Raw genomic sequence first — 20,672 nt, forward strand, 5'->3', positions numbered from 1 at the left:
ACATCGAAGTAAAACAGACAAACACACACGATCTGATCCTTGGCAGGCTTGCTTTGTTGTTGGGACCGCTCAGGCCCCCACTCTTGTTGCTTCTCTCACAGAAACCCTGGGCCGCCTTTTACCGCACCTTTACACCCTTCCAATGCCGCCCCCCCCGCCCCTCCCCCCCACCACACACAAGGAGAAAACAAATACAAAACCGTCCCAACGCGCAGATAATGCTGCTACAACACAACACGGTTAACCTTCTGGTTCTCGTACACACAGACACGCACACACACAACAACAACAACAAACCTCGTCACGCTTTCTGTTGACGTCGCAGCAGAATGGAGGCCACCACCATCGCCGCCGTCACGGCCACGCCCGCACACAGAAAGAGTGACCCGTCGCTGTTCAGCGGGTGTCGTGCGTGCGCCGCGGCCGCCTTCGCTTCGATGGCTTCGTAGAGTGCCTTCTCCGTGGCGAGCTGGATACGTGGGTTGTTGTACCACTCAATCACCCCAACACTGGTGCGGCTGCTGTGAATCGCCGCCGTTATGTCTTTGGCGTTCTCGTCAGACAGGTCACACGACGTCAAGTCGATCGAGTAGACGTGGCGCATGTGTGGGAGAGCCTTCACGATGGCGGCCCGACCAACGTCTGTTACGGCATCATTACATGCCAAGTCCAAGGTGCTAAAGTGCCTATTGTTCGTCTTGGTGAGCGCCTCCGCCAGGGCCTGGAAGCCGAGGTCGCCCATGTGGTTCACGGAGAGGTTCAGCGACGCTAGACGGGAGGAGTAGGAGAGAATGAACGCGTCAGCGATCGCGACCGCCGCCCCATCGCCGATGCGGTTGTCGCTGAGGTCGAGAGCCGTGAGACTGGGGTGGTTGCTCAGCATCTGCGCCACCAGAATGCCGCCCTCATCCCCTAGCAGGTTGAACGCAAGGGAGAGTTCCGTCAGCGTTGGGCAGGCCACGACGCCGTCGCACAGCGTCGGCAACCCACGCGGAGTGATGTGGTTTGTGACGACATTCAGCGTGCGCAGCTTCGCCGACTGCAGGAGGAGCGCGAGAGGGTAGAGGGCCTCGTCCTGGATCGCGTTCTCGTTCACATCTAAGAAGGTCAGGTTGGGGCAGTTCTCGCGCAGCGCGTCGAAGAGGTACATCGCGCCTTGCGGGCCGATCTTGTTGTCTTTGAGGTCAAGCGAGTCGAGGTTGATCATCTTGGATATGTACCGCCTCACCAGCTCTATGCACTCATCGGATGAGATGTTGTTGCCTGACAAATCAACAGCGGTGACCCCTGCAGGGTCCACGATCATGGCCTCCAGCACCTCTTGGGTCAACTGCCCGTAGGTGAACTCGACGGTAGGCTTTTGCCGAGGGGTCGACATCGTCGTCATTCAGTACTCGAAATCAATAACTAGAAAATATATAAATTGCAATCGAAAAGATGTCAAAGCAATAATAATAATAAAGAGAAGAATATAGTACCTACGCTTCAGAGAGAGAAAAACAAAATCAAGGAAAAGAGAAGAAAAATATTTCAGGACAAGTTGCAGTCCTCAAATGTAATCGTCGCTTACCCTTTCTTACGTAGAGAGGGGGAAATCCCCAGTTGTGTAGACTTACAGGTTGAAGTGCTTGTGTTTGCGTGTGAGTGAGTGCGTCTGTTTTATTCCACTAGTGAGTAGCCACCAAAAGAACAAACAACAAAACAACCAAACAACAATTTGAACAGCTAAAACGAAGTGTTGGAATCGTAATAATGGAAGAAAAAAACGGAGAAACGGAAGAGTGTAAATTCGTATGAACTTATAGAGAAAAAAAGAGAACCTGTGAACAATCTCGCTGAAGGGAAACAGCTGCTAATAACAACCACAATTGTAATAATAATAAGCGTCAGTCGTTGAGATGAAAGAATAGTGTGTGTTATGTTGGTCCTCGTCTCTGTACGCTATTTCCCTCCCGCTTTTCCCCCTCTTTCGCCGCAACAATAAAACGTGCGAATGTGTCTTGCAAATGTGAAAGGAAGAAGCCGATATTTTCTACGCAGTACTTTGGACAGCTGAGGGAGTTTCACTAACAACGAAGTTGCGCAACGCGTGCACAGCCAAGAAAACAGCAGAAAACAAAAGAAAAACTCAACTTAAAGCTGTTGCCGTTGTTTGGTAGGAGGAAATCACGTAAGCAAGGCGCTGAGTCGCAATGCAGACGACGTGCGTGAAGGAGTGAGTGAAAGAAAGTAGGAGAAGCGAATAGAAGAATAGCAAGAGGCCTTCAAAGGACCCCCCAAAAATTGAGTTCTGCTGCGCTTCTCTTCTGGACAAGCGATACAGCGATAGAAGGACGAAACAAAAAAAAGAATGCAGACATGAGAGCGCTTTATTGCTTAGATCAAGTTAGGGAATACGTGAGTTTTCTTGTTCATCTCAGCTATTTATGTCGCGATTAGGCGGCTGCTAACAGTTTCCACGGAGTGAAGGCACACACGCGAAGAGCGGGTGAAAGAAGATCGCCAGCACTTCCCTAGCATTCTGCTACCACTTATGTTTTTGCAGTTACATGCGATGTCTGCACCAGTCCAACGCACGCTTTGCTATGCGCTTCAGACCTATCCGTAGCTGCACACACAACGTGTAGTTGTACACAGACTCCTCATCGCCCTCGTCCGGGGCCGCGGAAGCCTGCGTTGTCTCGCGCAGTTCAGCGAGAGCCTCCTCATCCTCCCCCAGCGAGGTCGGGAACACATCCAGCACGCACTGCACCGTCTCCATCACGGCGGCCACGACGGCGTCCTCCGTCTGCGCGGACAGCGGCGTGAAGGGGCCGTAGAGGTGCCGCTCCATCACGGCGAACTCCTCCGCCTGGGCGAGCTGCACGCGCAGCAGCGCCAGCAGCGCCGGCGGGGGCACGCCATCGTAACCGATCCAGCACCGACCGGGTAGACAAAGAGCGTAGCGACGCAGCAGGTTGCGCCGACGCGTATCCCAGTCAACGGAGCTGGCGGCGTGATCGCCACTGCAATCTTCTGAAACGCCCTCCGTTTCGGCTTCCTCGGCTTCGCCCAACTCGCTCAAGACAGGCAGGGAAAATGGAAAAGGAAGCTTGTCATGCACGTTGTCACACCCCAGCACGAAACCGTAGTGCTGCAGCAGCTCCCAGTTTTGCAGGGGGCCGTAGCTCATCCATAACTCCCGTCCGACATCAGCAGCGGTCAGCGCCGCACCGACCTGCATGGTGAAAGACCCACCATTGGGCTCCACTTTGCGAATCAGCACATCGGTGCGATTGGTATGATTGATCATATCCGCCAGGGGGACGAGGGCCATGACGACGGCGCCGTCCACGTTGAGGTTAAACGCACGGGAGTCGAAGGTAGACTGCGCCCAGGCGAGGTGGTCCCAACTGAAGGCCGCCAGCAGCTCTGCTTGTGACGGCACTGCTGCTGCCGCCGTTGTCCCCACGGCCGCCGCGGGGAGCAGCGTGTGAAAGATCGCGACAAGTGAGCCTTCCAGCTGATCGGCGACCGTCTGCAGCTGTGTCCGCTTCGTCAGCACATCGTCCAACACATCCAACCCGTCCAATTCTGCCAAGTCACCCAGCGTCCACGTGGTGGGGATCGATGGGTAGGACGGTGGACATTGTGTCAGCAGTGCCTTCCAATGCGACTTCTCAACCCCTACGACAAAACGCTCAAAGACGAGGCACACGACGAGCACCGCCTCCTCGTTGGAGAGGAGCTCGCGCAGCGCGGGGGCGGCAGCGATGACGCGGCCCAGTGCGCAGTGCTCGAGAACTGTATCGCGGAAGAACATGTCCGTGCGGGGCACCTGCAGCAGAACACCGCAGCTCGGCACCGGCGCTACGCAGCGCAGCGAGCCCTCGCTGAAGTCATTGCCGGCCTCCATGGGAATAAAAGCGACCTTGTCCGACCACTCTGCCGTAGCGGCGGTGCCATCAGCGTTTTGGTGATCGGTGTGTGGAGCGGTGGTGGTACGCGGGAGGTAGTCCCTTACGCCAGGCGTGCCTTGTGGTTTGATGGTCGCCGCGGCGTAGTCATCGAGCTCCGCGCGCAGCTTCTTCCAACTCCCCCCATCCTCCTCCTCTTCTGATGTCGGCTGAAGTTGGAGGAGGTAGTAGGCGACTTTGACTGCTAATTGTTCATTCCACGGATCAATAAATCTACGGACCCGCTCGGACACCATATTGGTGCCGAGGCACTCCCACAGCGTACGCGCATCGAGGGAGACGAGTCGAGCTCGCCAAAGCAACTCTGGCAAGCTCCAGGCGAAGGAGGAGCTTTCGTGGATGGCCGTGATAAAGAGCGGATCATCCTTGCTGTACACAATGCCGTGCTCTTCCGCGTGCCATTGCAGGTACTGCCGCTTCACTGGCGCGCAATCGGAGCTGTCGAGCTGGTGGCAAAACCAAGCCACCTGACTTGAGGACGACATTGTTGCTCGGTGAACAACAGCAAAGAGGAACGATTTACTGAAAACAAAAGCGATAAAGAGTATGTTAACGCAAAGCGAGTGTGTGGATTGAAGAGAAGAGGAAAACCTTTCCTTTCAAGAGCTGTAGAGCTCCATGTACACGTTCATTTTGACAGGCGCCAGTTACACCGAACGCGAGAAGTCGTCCCCAGCAAGGACGGCGATACGTTCGCAACGACACTTGAAGTCCCAAAATGGTACGCCGTTTGTGACATTCTTTCCCTTCTGTTTTTGCGAAGAGGAGCGTTAATGATGAATGAGAAGAACGTTGAGCAGCTTTTTTAAATGCGAAAGAAAAAAGAAGAAGCGATACTTCAGCAACAAGAACATATAAATCTTTTTTAAAAATGTAAAGCAACGCGGATGAAGCCTCAATAGTCGTTTTTCAGAACATATTCCGCGTACTCTTCTCGCGTAAACTTACTCTTGAGAAGGTCATTGTACCGCTGCCGCAGCAGGTCATACACATCCGGCCGCTCGCGACGCCGCTGATAGTACTTGCTGTCCTTCTGCGTCGCCTTCTTCGCTGCCGACTCCATGAAGCCAAGCATGGCCCACATCACCTTGCCAGACATCCAGTTCAGCACACCTTGCGGTATGTGTGGCACTTTGGGGCCCACGGACAGGATAAACGACAGCCGCGTCTCGGTCGGCATGAGCATCTTCATTTCAAAGCCGGTGTAGATGATGTCGCACACCACGTTGGAGTTGTTGTGCACCGGCACACGAATGCCCGGCGGCGCCACGCCTGGCAGGTGGAGCGCGCGGGTGTTCGTCGCCGAGTCCGCGCCCACCAGCTTACACGGCTCCATCCCGGCGAAGGGGATGCTGTGCGCAACAATCACAATGCGGTTCCGCGCCTCCAGGTCATCGATGCCAGCTCCGAGCATCAGCACATCCCGCGGGGCAAACGGCCACTGCGCGTTAATCACCATGTACGCCGAACGGTAGTACCGCGACACCTCGCCCTGACTGACCGATTTGACGCAATTCGGGAACCACTCAGAGAAGAGGTCGAGCTCCATGATGACGCTGCAAACGTAAAGGATGCTGACTGGACGATGCCGCGCACCTTGAAAAAGTGCGCATCGTTCGCGTCTTCGTAGCGGTAATACGTGCCCGTCCCGTTCCCGTGGTCGTTCACCAGCTTCCAGCCTTCATCGTCTTCGATTTCGCATGTTAAGCTGTCGGAAACGGCGGTGCGGCTGCGGGCAAAGGTAAACAGCAGAGAGCTTTCGACAAATCGATGGGAAACGGCTACGGCGAGCGTGGTGGGCAGCGGAGTGGCGCTGGTGGCGCGAGACATCTCCACCGCGGAATTTGAGTTCGTCGCAACGGGCTCAATGTCTTCCTGCAGAGGTGCGTCCTGCAATGAGGCGGTTTGCAGCGTCTGCTTGCATCGCTCCAGCACGGACTCCACCGCCGCCACCACCTCGTAGTGTCGGTCACATTCGTAGAGGTCGGTTGCTTTCGTGAGCGTCGTATCCGCAAACTCGCGAAGACCGTCAGGGAGAAAAGCAAGGAGAGCTCGAAACGCAGCCATGTCCAGTCCGTCTGCGTTAACGGAGCGTGGCTTTGCTGAGCTCTGCATCCTTGTTCTTTTTTTTTCAAGTGTTGTGTATAAATGTGGTAATGATTGCGGTGAGGATTACTTCTTGAATCCGTCTTGTCGCCCCATCACGCGCAGCAGTTGCACTACTTCGAGGAAACAAGCGGTGATGATAGGTTCCTCCCGTAAAAACAAAAATGCAATAAATCAGGGGAGGGAGGGGGGAGAGAGAGAGACATGAGTGGATTGAGGAAATGCCCCAGAACAACAACAACAACAACAACAAAAAAGCACTGTTATTGATAGCATAGAGGCATTTCAGACTGGCGAAAGACGCTTGTAAGTTGCAGTGCCCCTTCACTCGGTGGAAGCAATACTGTCGCACAACGAGCAACTCAAGAAGGAGAAATAGAACGGAGTAAACAGATGTAACGCAATATCCCGTGGTAGATCAACGATATTGATGGCGATACTTAAGAGAGAGAAAGAGAACGGATAAACAAAAAAAAAACGTAGACATCGCGACTCATAGAGCGCGGCGCTGCACGTCCTACTCCTTCTTCGGCTCTGCGATGTGCACATTTGCCATGCGCTCCAGCACACTCAACACGGCCGAGTTGTCCACTCCCCGTCGCCGTTCTGCACCATGGACTGAAACAGCTGCGCATTGACGGCGGTGCTCGGCATCGGCACACCAAACTCCTTGGCCGAATCCATCACGATGCCCATGTCCTTGCTCTGCAGGGCTGCCTTAAAGCCCGGTTCGCGGTTGCCAGCGAAGAGCCGATCCGGCTTCACATCCAGCGTCCAGCACTGCGCCGCGCCTCCCTTGATCGCCTCCACCACCTTCGATCCTGCCACCCCACACTTCTCCGAGAAGACGAGAAGTTCGCCCATGGCGACCATCTGCGCCGCCACCATAATCTGATTTGCCGCCTTGCACACCTGGCCCGCCCCGCAGTCGCCGATGTGGGTCACCGTCTTCCCCATCGCGAGCAGCACCGGCATCACCGTCGCCAGCGCCGCGGCGTCCCCGCCCACCATAATGCTCAGCGTGCCGTTGCGAGCCCCGATGTCCCCACCCGAGACGGGGGCGTCGAGGGCACGCACCTGCTTCTCCTCCCACAGCCGCCGTGCAATCTCCTGCGCCGTGGAGGGCTTGATGGTACTGTTGTCCACAAAGATCGCACCCGGCCGAAGACCCGCGGCGACGCCGTCCGGGCCGAACACGATGTTGTAAACATCCGGGGAGTCGGAGAGGTTCGTGAAGACGACATCCGAGTTGGCCGCGAGCTCCGCCGGCGTCGTAAACAGCTTTGCGCCGGCGGAGACGAGAACGTCGCACTTCGATGCCGTGCGATTCCACACGTTTACTGTGAAGCCGGCTTTGAGAATGTTGGTGGCCATGGATTTACCCATGAGGCCCAAACCGATGTACCCGACGCGCATGGTGGCAGATCACGGAGATGACAGCTAAGAACTTTTGATGGGGGGGGGGGGAGGAAGGCGATTTGTGAGGCAGTTGTGTTCGAATGTAATTTATCTAGCGAGCCCCATTGACAAGAATAATAATGAAGAGAAAGGAGGAGGAGGAGAACAGGGTCGTTACAAAGCGATTCAGAACTGCTCCCAGCCTTTACGGTTGACATCAGCGAATGGATGCTTTGTGCACTACGAAACGCAGCACGTCGTTAGACACAAGTGCCGTCGAACAATGCAGGATATCAAGAGAGAGAGAGAGAAACAGGATTGGCTTGGTTCGAGAAAAGAAAAAAGGCTTTACGAGCGTCGTTGAAGAGCTGCTTCAGCCTGTCCCTCCTTCTTCCTGCCAACCTTCGTATTTCCCTTTCTTTTTTTTTTTAAAGAGAGATTGAGCAGCGTCACAACAGAAGTGAAAAGGCCTTCTCTGTTCCTACCGGGGCGTCGTCAAAACACACCACCGGCGGAATCCCCCACACCGCCTCAATGCCGAGCGCAGCGACTTCCTCTGTCGTTGTGGGCCGCTGCAGCTTGTTCTGAAACACGTTGTAGGCGATCGCCGGGACCCGCGGCACACCTTCCACGTGCGCTCGCACCACGTTCATGTGACTCGCCAAGCCGCGGCTGTGCGTAAAGCAAAAGATACGCACAGGGAGTACTGCGACGGCTGTTGCATTTCTTTTCGGTGTGTGCTTCTTTACCACGTCGATGTACGCCTGCCGATCCTCTACGGTTGGGTTCGTGTTGTCGACTACCACGCTGTCCCCCCTGGCCCAGTGCTCCTCTGCCGCACGGATGCACTTGGCCCGCGTCTGCAGGATGTCGCGGTTAACGTGGGCATAGCCGTACGGCTGTAAATGGCGGCGGTAGAAGGAGGACTTGCCACAGCCTGGAAAGCCCACAAAGATGATCAGTTCTTGCTCTCCGGTGCGGGCGAATAGAGGCGGGGCGGATGGCAGAGATATCGTCTTGACAGTGGTGAACGTGATGACCTGCACCGACAGCTGCGCGTAGGTCCGCGGAAGACTCCGCAGCTCCTCGGGGCACACATCTCCCCAAGAAAAATCGGCGGAGGTGGCGGCGGCACCGGACGAGGGGGCTGTCCGACGCAGCAGTGCGGTTGACAGGCGGTATGAAAGGCCCTTCGCCTCACCTGCACGGCGGGTCGTCAGGGCGTCTTCCTGAAGAAGATGGCCGACCTCGAAGGCAAAAAACTGCTCTGGTGTAAAAAAAGGCAGCTGCAGGTTGTACGCAAAATGGCGGTCTGCGCAGCTGAAGTCCTTCTTGCGCCCCGCCAGCGTCGGCGTAGTACGCCCCGCCGCGTCCCCCACGTAAAACGAGTACGCCTCGCAATCCACCGTCACCTCCTCTTTCGCTACGGCGTCGGCGGAACTCGCGCAGCCGTCCCGCACACACTGTGCAACACGTGTCACGAACAAATGCCATATACGCGGACTGGGCTTGCGCCAAGCATCGTCGCGCGTCGCCAAGCACGCGCACAACGGTACGGCGGCATCGTGGCTCAGCAAGGCGACCTTGGCCTCTATCGAGTCCGCCTTGGCTGCGTTCCAACTTGATCCTTTCCCGATACCCATTTGATTACTGAAGAGAGCGATCAAAAAGCCGCACTGGTGCAGGTGCTGGAGGTAGTCGCGTACCTCTGGGACCACCCACTGCCAGTCCGTTGGATCGTCACGAGGGAAGACACCGCCAGAGGCGGGTTTAATAACGGTGTCGTCCATGTCGAAGGCCGCTATCTTCACCACCACCCCCGACGCCGCACTGTCCTTCAGCGTGTGCAGAGCCTCCTTCACGATGGAGGTGGTCGGCGGCAGCATCAACACGGAGCCATTTTCCAGCTTTTCCCACTCGTCCTTGGATCGACACACCGCGGAGGAAGCTGCTGTCGAGGAGGGCGATGGGGAGCTGCGCTGCCGCTTCCGTGTAGCGGGCATTTGGTTCTATGATGTACGTTATTGCATTACGGGTTGAAGGCGAGCGAGGAGAGCGGAAAGAAAGGAATCACAAGACCGTGAAATCAGCGCAAAAGTGAGAATGAGAGACCCGACACGGCGAAGAGGTAACGTCGGCGACACACACACACACACACAGAAAACACTGATTGCTTTTCCTTCAGTTAAAAAAGACTACGAATCAAAAGCGAATGATATATATATATATATATAGAGAGAGAGAGAGAGAGAGAACGACTGTTTCTGACGCTCCCGAACTGCTTCTGCTTCTTCTTGTCGTATTGCATTCGGCTTTCGTTACGTTAGTAAACGTGAGAAGCATCCACAAAAGGAGATTCACTGTCAGCGGTTGAGTTCGTACACCGTACTCGTTTCCTCCTCCTCCTCTTCCGCTAAAGGTTTTTACGCAGCTCATCTTGCAGCAGGCCCAACCGCTTCGTGATGCCAAAAGTAGCCTTAAACACCGCCTTCAAATCGCTTTCCGACATCGTGAGGAACACCTGCACATCGATCGTTTCACGTCGCACGGTGCGGGTCAGTCCCTGCAGTCCCTTCTTCTCAAAGATGGCCACCAGCAGGTCCACCCCTGAACTGCCCTCTAGCGGTGGAGCGGTCTCTCCTTCGCGGGACGCGGCAGCCGAGCTTGGCTTCGATGCTTCGGCAGCGGTAGCAGGATTGACCGTGGGGGCCAGCACCATAGCGCTGTGGGTGAGACACGTCGCCAGCCGGCCCCACTCCCCATCCTTCTGCGCCCATTCAATAAACTGCTCCTGCTCCGCCGGCGCCGTCGGCTCGCTGACTTTTCGGACACAAATCACCTCCTGCACCACGCGCCTCAGCAGCGCCGTGGACCAGCGGTGGACATCACGGCTGGTATCCGATGCAAGCCGCTGCGCCAGACGACTGCGCAGCCGCTCGAGCGCATCCGTGCTGTTCTCCACCTGCGCGATACAGTCCTCCACACTGCCAGAAAGCTCCCCGTACGAGTTGCTCAGCACACGCTCCACCGCCGGTGTGCGGCGCAGTGCGGTCACCACCGCTGCCGATGTCTCGTCGACGCGCCACGTATCCAGCAGGACGTTGGGACGACGCATCGGGTGCTGCAGCGCCAGCGAGGGCGGCATGGGCAGCACCAGCTCGCGCGGCGCCTCCTTCACGACAGACGGGAGCCAGGGCAGGCGATGCAGCGTGTGCCCAGTGAACAACGCGTAGAAGACGTCGTCGTAGAGAAAGAGCGGCTGATTGGTGAAGTAGGCGGGGTGGTGAGTCTGGCCGTTTGCTTTGCGGTGCTGCTCCTGCACATCGCTCTTTACGGCGATCACGCGCAGCTTGCGCGCAGGAAGGGCCGCTGTTGTGGCGTTGCTGTCGTCGTCCTTTCGCACATCCACCGCGATGGCGTCGCCGTCTTGAACCGACGACACGCGACTCGCCGGGAGTTCCGCAAAGCCCATGATATCCAGTGGCGTGTTCGGCGCGTTCTCCAGCACCGCCCGCCGCACGCCGTCGTGAAAAGCCGGATTCGTCAGCAGCGCATGGCCAAACTCGTTGCACGCCAGCCGCGCCTGGGGCAGGTGCCTCAACAACGTACGGATCAAGAGGGACTGGACAGGGTTCACGTCACCCGGTAGCACAACGTGATGCACGTTCGTGAGCGACGGCCCGTGCGCATCACAGAAGCGCTGCACTGCCTCCACGTCCCGCACCTGTGGCAGCCCCACGAGCACCTGCGACTGCGCTGCGGTGTCCTTAAATTCCACGTCGTCCATCGTGGTGGAGGTGAGCAGGTAAACAGACTGCGTGTGCGGTGGCGCGTTCAGGCGAGACGGCACGCGAGACATCGATGACCTTGGTCGTGTGACGGCCGCAGGCGTCGTGGGCGATGCCGTGCTCATGCGCGCACGTCACGTACAACCGCGGCGGGGCATGGCGCAGGTAGCGCGTAGATAGAAGAGCCGAAGTGACGGCTTCTTGCAATGTCTGGGTGCGTTGTGTTGTGGGGACGGGATCGACTTTCGAGGATGTTCTCGCCGCAACGCGCCGCGCCAGTGATACGCGCAGCATCCCGCAATGATAGTATGACAGGATTAGTAGGCTTTTGTAGACATGCGCATCAATACTTCCCCGCAGATGGAGAAGGGAGAAGGTGAGCGAGAAAGGAGAGAATCACGAAAAAAATGAGAAGGAGGGATGAGAGGAAACCGACTCGGTGTCACGATGTATCCTTCAAAAGCCAGTCGTTACTTCAGAAGCGGAGAGGTCGACGCGTTTTCCTTCGTTCAGAGCCGGAGTATCCTTCGTATGGTTCACGGCTCAACGTGAACCAAGGAAAATATTCAGAGCATTCGTATAGATGTATGTGTATCTGTGTGTATGTATGTAAGGAGGACCAAGTAGGCATGCTATTTTATGTGATGGATTAATAAACGCTGAAAGAGAGACAAAGCACACGCATCATAAACGACCGTTATTACTCCTCTTATCTTCAGTTAACATAAGAAAAGAGAAGGGCGTAGAAATCTACAGGGTCAGTCACAGCACCCTCAAAAGGAAAAAAACCCTCGTTACCTTGTCGAAGTGTTACTATAAGAAGCACAACGGGGATTCCTTTTCCGTGTGTTTTGCTGCCATCGCCTTCGTTTTCGCAGCCACTATCTTTTTCCTCACACACCCGTACACCCGTACACACGCCAACACATACACACAAACAGACACACTCATCGAAAATTAGTCGTGAAGGCTGTACTCAGCGAGGGAATTCACGCCGCGACCAACAGCCCCCCAAAACAAACGACGAGTCATAGCGAGACAATCATCAAGAGATACGTGTCGCCTGTGCACCCGATCACAACAACCAAGGCGATGCATCACTGCCCTTCCTTGGATGTATCAGCCAACAGTTTTATTTTCCCCAGTGCTTACTTTCGCCATGGCTCCTTCTGCGACTTGGCGTAAAAGCCACCCATTGCCCCAATGAACACGCCGACCACGGCGCCAAAGGACGTGCCGCCTTCGCTGCCGCCGTCGATGACGCAGCAGGCCCCACTGGCCGTGGCGGTGGCCATGGTGGCCGCCCCGATCGAGGCCGACAGCGGCGTCACGAGAAGGTGGAAGAGACTGAGTGTGGTGGCACAGGTGAGGAAGGCGGAGCACGATCCAATGAAGACCTTGTCGGTGAAGTGGCGGCTAGAGGTAAGCACGACAGGACTCACAGTGCTGCGCAGGGCAGGGGTGCGTGTCAGCACGCGCGACGGATAACGAAGCATCGTGTGCAATCGAGAAAGGGGAAGGAGGTTCTACAGCGTTGCTTAGACTACGGCAATATGGGCAGGAAAAGCCGGATAGATGAGCCAGTTCTGTTTCGTTGTGTGTGTGTGTATACGGAGACGGATGTGTGCATAGACAGCAAGACATCAGAATCAAGAAAGAGAGAGATTTGAGGGAAGAAAGCGTTTCCCCTCAGTAGCGGTGAACGCAGCAAGGCCACTGATGTCTTGGCGACCCTCCTAAGATACTTCATGCGGGAGTCAAGCGTTCAGCACCGCCAGTTTATACGCAGAGATGCAGGTAAGCACACAACGCTAAGAATGCAACGAGGCGTAGTTCTCTTTTCCTTAGCATGCGGTCGAATACGCCCACACAAAAGCCCATTTAGCGCTCTCAGGCGGAAACGCCAAGGAGGGGAGGAACACGACTCCGTCTGCGTACAGAGCTGCTGGGCACGCTGCGCTAATGAGGCATTGCGCTTTCAGTGGCAATCCATTTGCTTTCATGACAGTTTTAGCGGTGTGGATTAAACGCACAATACGCGCTTAAGCGCAGGTCTTCACGGATGGCGTGCAAAAACCCACCAGAGAGAGAGAGAGAGACCAATTATTTTTTAAAAGAAGAGTAATCAGTTCGTGACACAAACAAACATAACGAACTCTGCCAACGGGCAACGCAGACTGAACGGCACCCGTAACGGCACCAAAACAGCTAAGAGTCAGGACGGGTATTCTGGTGCATTAAATAAAGTGGATGCCGTGTTTAATGAAATGGGCGAGCATGTTCATCAGCGCCTCCTCATCCAGCATGCGACTACGCTTCTCGAACATCGGGTCAGCGATGACGGAGTCGAGGAGTATGCGAAACTGATCGAGTGTGATGTCCGCTGTAGCCGGAGGGGAGGAGGGCGATGGTGCCGCCTTTGCCTTGTCAGCCGTGCCTGGACCCACCGGCAGACCGCCCTCCATCTTGCGATAGCTCACGTACTTGTCGTAGAGGGCTTGCACCGCTGCCTTGGTGCGGAAGATGGATGACGACTTCTTGTTCTTGCGGTTGAACAGCATCTTCACAAGTCCGTCCCACTCTTCAAAGTCGACGCTCGGGGGCGGGTTCTTGGGGTCCAGCCGGATCACACTCGACTCCACCTTGGGCGGCGGGTTGAAGCTGTTTTTGCTGATTTTCATGAGGTGGCTGCAGCGCGCAAGCAGCTGCGCGTTCACGGAGAGACGGCAGTACACCTCGGAGCCGGGCTGCGCACAGACACGCAGCGCAAACTCACGCTGAAACATCAGCACTGCACACTTGAAGGTGGGGGTTTTCAAGAGCTTAAATACCAAGGCAGAGGAGATGGCGTAGGGAACGTTGGCCACACACTTGTCAAAGTACGGAAATGCCTGCTCCAGGCAGTTGCCACGGATAATTTGCAACTTGGACGCGAGGGGGGTATTTTGGAAGCGCTTGTTCAGCTCCGCCACCATTCGCGGATCAATCTCAAACGCGATGACCTTCTTGGCGGTCTGCAGAAGCTTCTCGGTGAGGTTGCCCGTGCCAGGGCCGATCTCCACTACGATGTCGGTGGGCTTGATGGAGGACTTCTCCACAATCGCCGAGATGACAAGCGGGTTTTTTAAGATGTGCTGACCGAATCCCTTGTTAAAGACAATACCGGATTGACTCCCACCAGTCTTCAGACCTGTGTCTGCACGCTTGCCTTTGCGGACAGCATTTCGATCGTGTCCTTGCGGAGTAGATTTCCCTAACGTCGTGACTTTGGTACCGAACTTAATTTTACGCGAGGCGGCGTGGATCGGCTCCGCGCTGATGATGCCCATCGGCACCGCACGTGGCTCCTTCGGCATACCGTCAACGGCGAGAGGTGCAACTATCGTTTCGAAAACGTATCCGCAATAATAACAGCGGAGGAAAAAGAAAGATGAGGAGAGACAGAGTTGGGAAGAGCAGAGAGGAGAGAAAGGATAATAACGAGAACGAAGGCACACGTGCGTGCGTATGTGGGGTTACGATTGATTGAGAGGATGAAGAATTCGGCAACTCTCCGAGGCGCTTAAACAGGTGTTTATCAACATCACATCGACTTTTGGTGCAATCCTTTGTGAGAAACTGGAGCAGGCAGATATTGTCCAGGTAATCTACAGAGCAACGGAGAAGAGAAGAGAGAAAAAGAAAAATAAAAAAATCACGCGCGGCTTCACAACGGATCATCACTGCACAACCCACGCAACGCCCCTGTGGGAGGTGTATCCGTTACGCTTCAGGTTCGGCTGCGGCTCCACCTTCATCCAGGAGTTGCGCGTGTTCGTCGGAGGTCGGCGCAGAACAGGTGGCCGCTGCGGCTGCCGTAACATCGAGGCGGACACCGGTGACGCTGGACTGGCACGATTGACAAGCGCAGGCTCGCGCGGCAGCGGCGAGGCGACCATCGCCTTCCCTTTCGTTCGAGAAACGGGTGACATACGCGTAGCGTCCACTAACGGCATGGGCAGCGCTGTGTCGGACGGTGCAGCTGGTGCAGGCGCTGATGATGGGTCAGCTGCCCTGTTGTAGTTGTACTCACTCGGCACATCCTCTGCTGCTGTTTGCGTGTATATCGATGCCTCCGCGTGGCGCAGCGCGTTCTCCCACACATCATTTAGAAATTGGTAAGTGTGCACATTAAGGTCGCTACGTGCGCTGTGCGCCTCTGTCTCATTCGGCATCGCGGCGGACGCACGTGATGAATACGGCGCTGCCATGACGTATATATCACTCCTTTTCCTCGCGTGCTCTGCACGTAAATCCCTGTAGACAGGTAAAAGAATGAAAACCCAAATGCTCTCTTTCGCGAGGCTAGGAAGCAAAGAGAGCGGACCCACACAAAAAGCGGAAGACGCGGAGAAAGCCAGAAAGAATATAAAGAAAATGAGATGGGATTTACTTCAGAGAGAGAGAGAGAGGGAGAGGGAGAGAGGAAGGACATACGTACTAAGCATGCAGACAAATGCTGTAGGTAGCGCAACACACAACAGTTACGCTCGTGAGCGGAACGAAGCACGCCCATTCATCTCTTTGGTGAACTTCGCAAGGTAGAAAAAAGAAAAGGAATAACCGCTTTACCCAATGCGGGGAAAGAAATCCACCTGGTGAACGGCAATGCTATCCGATGTGGTTTCTTATCTTTACGTGTGACTTGGAGCAAAACAAACAAACAAAAAACTCCTACAAAACTCCTACGCAAGTATAGAAGGCAAGTACGAATCGTATTATATATAAAAAACAATACCAACAACACCAGCGGGCCAACAACGGCACCGTTTCACACGTCCACGCAACTGACATACGAGGTCCGCGAAGGGGGGAAGAGCCGGCAGCCAAGATGTTCCAGACCAACATCAAAACACACACTGAGAGAGAGAGGGGGGCAGATAGGGGAAAAGCCGCAAGTAGAACAACAATACCAAAAAGAGAGATTACTTTCACTCACCCTTCTTTTCTTTCATTTTTTATTCAAGCCCTCCGAAAAACACACGCTGCTTTTTTTGTTTTCCGCTTCTCCGACGTGTCTTTGGTTGCGTAAGCTCAACAACACGATTAGGCAAACGCTTGAGGGGAGTGAGGTGGAAAGCTCTCATCAGCATACTCTACAGGCGGAGTTGTCGGCGGCACAGCTCCTGTCACATCGTTGTTAGCCGTTCCGGCGAGAGACGCAGCAGTGGCGCCGGAAACATACCCTTCTTCTTCGGTCTGCATCTTCTGCCCTTCTTCCTCATTATGGTTGGTTGTATCATGATTGGGTGCATGCAAGACGAAGGCCGGTGCTTCTGATGTTCGACTACAACCCTTCGCGAGTCTTGATGTTTCCTCTTCTTCCTCATTATTCACGTGCACGGGGTCGTGGAACACCGAAGCGTTAGGAGGGCCTACGTGTGACAGCACAGAGGGTCGTATTAAAGGATCGACGTCACCGTGACGGTGCGCGCGGGAGTGAAAACCATTGCGGTTCACCTCCCCTCTCTCCCTCGTCGCTTCCGTCACACGTTCTCGCGTCTCCGCGTCTTCGTTGGGCGAAGAGGACGGCGAGAGTTCCGGAGGGGACGGCGGCATCGGTGCCGGCTTCGGCGCGATTCTGGGCGTTGTCTTTGGCGTTCCCTGCGGAGTGGTGCGGTGCGAGATGGAGTCGGCGGAGCGCAGCGTCTCACAGGCGGCGCAGCGGGTGGCGGAGGGGGCGTTCAGGTAAGTGCACACGTGACACGGCCACACCTCTGGGGCGGAGCTCAGTCGCAGCGGGGCCACGGCCCGCGTGGCGCCCCCACTCGTGCTGCCCAGACTCTCCTTGGGGCTAATCTGGACGACGTCATCGGTGCCGACGTCGCGGAAGCGCACTCGGCGGTTCTGCACGTTGAGGCAGCGCAAAAGACTTTTGCGGGTGCGGTGCTCGAAGGAGCCGGCCAACGAGGAGAGCCGCAGCAGCTCGCGGTCGTCGACGAAAACGCGCGAGTACTCGAGCAGCGTGAGTCGAGCCAGCCGTTGCGCCTTGCGGTGCGCCTCGCCCTCGCCGCGCTTCACAGCCAGTTGAATAATTCGGTCCTGCATGTCGTGATCCTTCGCTAGGGCGAGGTGGAAGCCATAGTTGCACAATGACACGAGCTGCTCGAGCAGCAGGAGTCCACCGTACGCGTTCTCTGGCTGACGAAAGGAGAGGTACTCGTGCATGGTCGAGAGCACCAACTCCGGGTTCTTGTCCGCGATACTCACGCACTCGGTCAGGTACTGCGCAAACTCTGGCTGCTCCCGCTTCGCGATGCAGTCGTGCACGACACGACCTGCCCTGTACTTCAGCTTCACGTCGGACACTACGTTTTTAAGATAGTTCATTTACGTGGCGGTGGTCATGAACTCGGTTACCTGCGCCGAGTTAAGCCTCGTCGTTCTGATAACGCCGTGTTACTGCAGGTGAGTGCGAATGCTACCTCTGCGACAGCGAGCAAAGCTCAGTCTTTCAAGAAACACAACGCAAGGTGTTTCTCAGGAGTGGTCGACGTCACGCCAATCACCGAGAAACCCAAAACACCTTCCTCTTTCGATTTCCCAACTGCTCGCCGGAGCGTTTGACGGAGTAGAAACTTGTAGGTCGAGTTGACCAGCACAGCTCTATTTTACTCACGCGAAGCAGTCGAACACGTCAGCCTTGCTCTTAAGCAAACAAAACGAAAAATCCCCCCCCCCACCAGAAATAATGACGCAACAAAATCAAGAGAGAGAGGGAAAGAAAAACGGATATCGTCACACAAACACAACTCGAACAAAGAAACAGACAGCTTGCCTGCTGTCAAAGCGCTTTCCTTTCCCCTCCCTGAACCTCCGCGTTTTTTTTTTTTGAAAGCTTGTCACTCTCTCTTCGCTGCTCGTGTTGCACGATGGCCTCGATGCGCCGGACGAGCGGATCGCGAATTAATTGACGTAAAGCGCGAAAAAAGAGTGAGACAGGAAAAACAAACAAAAAATGTGTTCACATGGAGGCCAAGCGCCAAAATAATACAAGACGCGGGGGGAAGGAGCAGAACGAAATGAACACCAATATAGAGGGCTGTGGTAATTTACACGTGAACGACGTCAACACGACTTGTCGGGGAGAAGAAGAAGAAAAGAAAGGATTACGCAACGGCAGCGGCCTTTCTGTTTTTGCTTTTGCCGAAGATTTTGCTTTATATACACCTCAACCAATCACTGGAGAGTTTCGTCAGAGTCTCTCCCGATTCACAGTAGACCAGTCGGAGAAAAGCAACTGTCGGATCAGGAAGAGGGGAAGGAGGAAAAGAGAGAGGAGGGGGGGGGGAGGAGGAAGAGTAAGAAGCATGATAGCTGAAGACGATCGTTGAACCATCACTCGAGCTCGAGGAAAAAAGGCAGGGCTAAATCGGAATTCCTTTCGATGAGATGAATGCCGGTAGAGAGCGCAGGAGAAAGAAAAAGACGCCGCTCCTCCCTCTGGATAGCAAACAGATTCCACTAAAGAGAACACGCAGGAGACCAGCCAAGGGGCTTGGCACCACGCTTCATTGCCATAAGATGGTGATGGCGCACTACGTAAAGGCAGCCGGAAAAGCAAACACTCGCAAGTTGTTCCTCTTTTGTGTTCTCTTCTTTCTTTCACCTTCGTATGCGAATGGCGGAGGAGTGATGAGGCGACAACGAGCTGCGCACCGTTGGCTACCAGCTGTGAAGCAAGAGCAACTAAATGAGCCCCACCAATGATCGGCGCACACAGCCGCACGCACGGACAAATACACACCAAAGAGAAAAAGTGCGTCGCTTCCTCTTCTTTTCTTTTCCCTTTTTCTTCTTAGTCCTTCCGCTCAAATTCGTAGGCCGGGGGGGCCCTGACACGAGGCGGGGCTGCCACGGAGGTCAGCGACTGCTCATGAACGGGCTTCGCTATCCGCTCGGGATACAGGTATTCGGTGCAGCGACGCGTACTCACATCGTAGATGCACATCAGCAACGCCGGCGGCACGGCGTTCAGAAAAGGTTTGTGCTTGAAGAATCCGTCGTAGACTTTTGTAATACCATGGCGCCGTCGAATGTCCATGATGAGCGAGCGATAACTCTGCGGACGGCCTCTGGTTGAGGTGTTCGCCAGATAGAGCTGCTGGCGCAAGGCTTGAACCGGGTACTGCGCCAGCAGGCCAAGAAACGTTGCCGCGTGACAGTACAAGAACAGCATCACCGGGCTGCGGTAGACGCCGTCGTAGCGCAGCCAGTTGTAAAGACCGAACTGAAGAGCAAACTGCGCCGTGCGACCTGTCAGAGCGACAGTGAAGCCGCGGTAAAGACCTTTCAACACGGTTGGCCGCTCCTTCAGGGCGGTGAAGAACACATCACCGGCTCCACGAAACTGCCGCAGCCCAGTCGTGGCCTCTGCCGTGGTGCGCAGCACATCGAAGGGGTGCCGCAGCGCTGCGTAGATGGCACCCGCCGCCGCCCCGGCCAGGAAGCCACGCCGTCTGTTGGACCACGCAGGCGCCGCTGCTTCGAGCTGTTGCCTCAACGCGACGAACAAGCCAAGGCTAAAGGCGTAATCCACCGTCAGCCACGGCACAGACCGGCCCTGCCACCACCGGGTGTGAAAAAGCACGCGGAAAAACTGGGCTCGTTTGTCGGACATGTAAATGCGGCTCGACTCCCCGGGAACATCACACATAAAGTAGAAGTGTTCTAATTTGGCGATGGGCACCGTGGCGAGAGCGCACGTCACGGAGCAGGCGGCGATGACAGCGCCATGCTCTGCGGTGGTGAGCCGCGGCTCGGTGTAGCCCTGTCGATGCGCGATGGGTTCTTGATAGGCGGTGGGCGTCCGGTGATGGTAGCTGCTGTGGTAGGCGCGTGTGGGGTCGTAGCTCATCTTGTTTCGTGAAGGCGAGAACCCACGATACGTTCACGTTGGCGCTGATGAGGAAACGATAATATCAGCGAGAGAAAAGACGGTGCCAAGGGAAGATCAGCAGAGCGACGCCGCGTTCCGCTTCAGCGTGCACGGAGAAGCTCTGCCTTATCTTTTCTCCTTTCTTCCTTCGACTTTCGTTCAACGTTGTAAGGAGAGGATGCAGACATCATAGCACGAGAACCGATGATTGGAAAGAAGCATTCACGTACAAACATGCTGCCAATTTTTTTTTGTGGATAGACCTTTTCCTTCCGGCTTCAGCCCGAAGCGCAACAACAACGAACAAAAATACAAGCACTGTGTCACACAGCAGCAATACATCAGCTTTTAATAGTAGACAACTTCTGTCGCTGACCGCACGTGAGCTTCTTAAACTACTAGGTGGTGAGAGCCGATGCATAACGATTTTCCGCGCAGTTTGCCTTTGATTCTTCCCTACACGTATGCTATACTGCAAGTTACTCTTTTGCAATCTATGGGGATGAC

At 55.4% G+C, this 20,672-nt stretch overlaps 11 protein-coding genes across 17 annotated transcripts; all 11 read right to left on the minus strand.

Moving 5' to 3' along the window:
* Window positions 1-301: 301 nt before the first annotated feature.
* On the minus strand, window positions 302-2,183 carry ABB37_02718 (putative mitochondrial Leucine-rich repeat protein; the record flags this gene model as incomplete). 2 transcript variants are annotated; one of them, XM_015799814.1, is made up of 1 exon in its annotated part: window positions 302-2,183. In XM_015799814.1, the coding sequence occupies exon 1, from the start codon at window positions 1,385-1,387 to the stop codon at window positions 302-304; it is 1,086 nt and encodes a 361-aa protein (XP_015661416.1). In that variant the 5' UTR covers window positions 1,388-2,183. The 2 variants fall into 2 exon arrangements, with proteins under 2 accessions (XP_015661416.1, XP_015661415.1); XM_015799813.1 differs by having other exon boundaries at window positions 302-1,726.
* Window positions 2,184-2,545: 362 nt separating this feature from the next.
* ABB37_02719 (hypothetical protein) lies at window positions 2,546-4,479 on the minus strand (the record flags this gene model as incomplete). Its single annotated transcript, XM_015799815.1, has 1 exon — window positions 2,546-4,479. Exon 1 carries the CDS (start codon window positions 4,439-4,441, stop codon window positions 2,546-2,548), a length of 1,896 nt encoding a protein of 631 aa, XP_015661417.1. The 5' UTR covers window positions 4,442-4,479.
* A 372-nt stretch (window positions 4,480-4,851) lies between these two features.
* On the minus strand, window positions 4,852-6,210 carry ABB37_02720 (hypothetical protein; the record flags this gene model as incomplete). Of its 2 annotated transcripts, none has more annotated exons than XM_015799817.1 (1): window positions 4,852-6,210. In XM_015799817.1, exon 1 carries the CDS (start codon window positions 5,503-5,505, stop codon window positions 4,852-4,854), a length of 654 nt encoding a protein of 217 aa, XP_015661419.1. In that variant the 5' UTR covers window positions 5,506-6,210. The 2 variants fall into 2 exon arrangements, with proteins under 2 accessions (XP_015661419.1, XP_015661418.1); XM_015799816.1 differs by having other exon boundaries at window positions 4,852-6,179.
* Window positions 6,211-6,632: 422 nt separating this feature from the next.
* ABB37_02721 (putative mitochondrial 2-hydroxy-3-oxopropionate reductase) lies at window positions 6,633-7,478 on the minus strand (the record flags this gene model as incomplete). Its single annotated transcript, XM_015799818.1, has 1 exon — window positions 6,633-7,478. One exon carries the CDS (start codon window positions 7,476-7,478, stop codon window positions 6,633-6,635), a length of 846 nt encoding a protein of 281 aa, XP_015661420.1.
* A 431-nt stretch (window positions 7,479-7,909) lies between these two features.
* ABB37_02722 (putative polynucleotide kinase 3'-phosphatase) lies at window positions 7,910-9,470 on the minus strand (the record flags this gene model as incomplete). Its single annotated transcript, XM_015799819.1, has 1 exon — window positions 7,910-9,470. Exon 1 carries the CDS (start codon window positions 9,461-9,463, stop codon window positions 7,910-7,912), a length of 1,554 nt encoding a protein of 517 aa, XP_015661421.1. The 5' UTR covers window positions 9,464-9,470.
* Window positions 9,471-9,873: 403 nt separating this feature from the next.
* Window positions 9,874-11,598, minus strand: ABB37_02723 (putative mitochondrial hypothetical protein; the record flags this gene model as incomplete). Its single annotated transcript, XM_015799820.1, has 1 exon — window positions 9,874-11,598. Exon 1 carries the CDS (start codon window positions 11,317-11,319, stop codon window positions 9,874-9,876), a length of 1,446 nt encoding a protein of 481 aa, XP_015661422.1. The 5' UTR covers window positions 11,320-11,598.
* A 798-nt stretch (window positions 11,599-12,396) lies between these two features.
* On the minus strand, window positions 12,397-12,835 carry ABB37_02724 (hypothetical protein; the record flags this gene model as incomplete). 2 transcript variants are annotated; one of them, XM_015799822.1, is made up of 1 exon in its annotated part: window positions 12,397-12,835. In XM_015799822.1, the coding sequence occupies exon 1, from the start codon at window positions 12,742-12,744 to the stop codon at window positions 12,397-12,399; it is 348 nt and encodes a 115-aa protein (XP_015661424.1). In that variant the 5' UTR covers window positions 12,745-12,835. The 2 variants fall into 2 exon arrangements, with proteins under 2 accessions (XP_015661424.1, XP_015661423.1); XM_015799821.1 differs by having other exon boundaries at window positions 12,397-12,792.
* Window positions 12,836-13,485: 650 nt separating this feature from the next.
* On the minus strand, window positions 13,486-14,628 carry ABB37_02725 (putative ribosomal RNA adenine dimethylase family protein; the record flags this gene model as incomplete). The annotated part of the gene is made up of 1 exon (XM_015799823.1): window positions 13,486-14,628. The coding sequence occupies exon 1, from the start codon at window positions 14,602-14,604 to the stop codon at window positions 13,486-13,488; it is 1,119 nt and encodes a 372-aa protein (XP_015661425.1). The 5' UTR covers window positions 14,605-14,628.
* A 339-nt stretch (window positions 14,629-14,967) lies between these two features.
* Window positions 14,968-15,680, minus strand: ABB37_02726 (hypothetical protein; the record flags this gene model as incomplete). 3 transcript variants are annotated; one of them, XM_015799826.1, is made up of 1 exon in its annotated part: window positions 14,968-15,680. In XM_015799826.1, exon 1 carries the CDS (start codon window positions 15,460-15,462, stop codon window positions 14,968-14,970), a length of 495 nt encoding a protein of 164 aa, XP_015661428.1. In that variant the 5' UTR covers window positions 15,463-15,680. The 3 variants fall into 3 exon arrangements, with proteins under 3 accessions (XP_015661428.1, XP_015661427.1, XP_015661426.1); XM_015799825.1 differs by having other exon boundaries at window positions 14,968-15,593; XM_015799824.1 differs by having other exon boundaries at window positions 14,968-15,582.
* A 653-nt stretch (window positions 15,681-16,333) lies between these two features.
* Window positions 16,334-18,528, minus strand: ABB37_02727 (hypothetical protein; the record flags this gene model as incomplete). Its single annotated transcript, XM_015799827.1, has 1 exon — window positions 16,334-18,528. The coding sequence occupies exon 1, from the start codon at window positions 17,615-17,617 to the stop codon at window positions 16,334-16,336; it is 1,284 nt and encodes a 427-aa protein (XP_015661429.1). The 5' UTR covers window positions 17,618-18,528.
* A 557-nt stretch (window positions 18,529-19,085) lies between these two features.
* ABB37_02728 (hypothetical protein) lies at window positions 19,086-20,318 on the minus strand (the record flags this gene model as incomplete). 2 transcript variants are annotated; one of them, XM_015799829.1, is made up of 1 exon in its annotated part: window positions 19,086-20,318. In XM_015799829.1, the coding sequence occupies exon 1, from the start codon at window positions 20,142-20,144 to the stop codon at window positions 19,086-19,088; it is 1,059 nt and encodes a 352-aa protein (XP_015661431.1). In that variant the 5' UTR covers window positions 20,145-20,318. The 2 variants fall into 2 exon arrangements, with proteins under 2 accessions (XP_015661431.1, XP_015661430.1); XM_015799828.1 differs by having other exon boundaries at window positions 19,086-20,312.
* Between the last annotated feature and the right edge of the window lie 354 nt (window positions 20,319-20,672).

The sequence above is a fragment of the Leptomonas pyrrhocoris genome (genome assembly GCF_001293395.1).
Source record: "Leptomonas pyrrhocoris isolate H10 chromosome Unknown, whole genome shotgun sequence".
NCBI classification, from domain to species: domain Eukaryota; phylum Euglenozoa; class Kinetoplastea; order Trypanosomatida; family Trypanosomatidae; genus Leptomonas; species Leptomonas pyrrhocoris.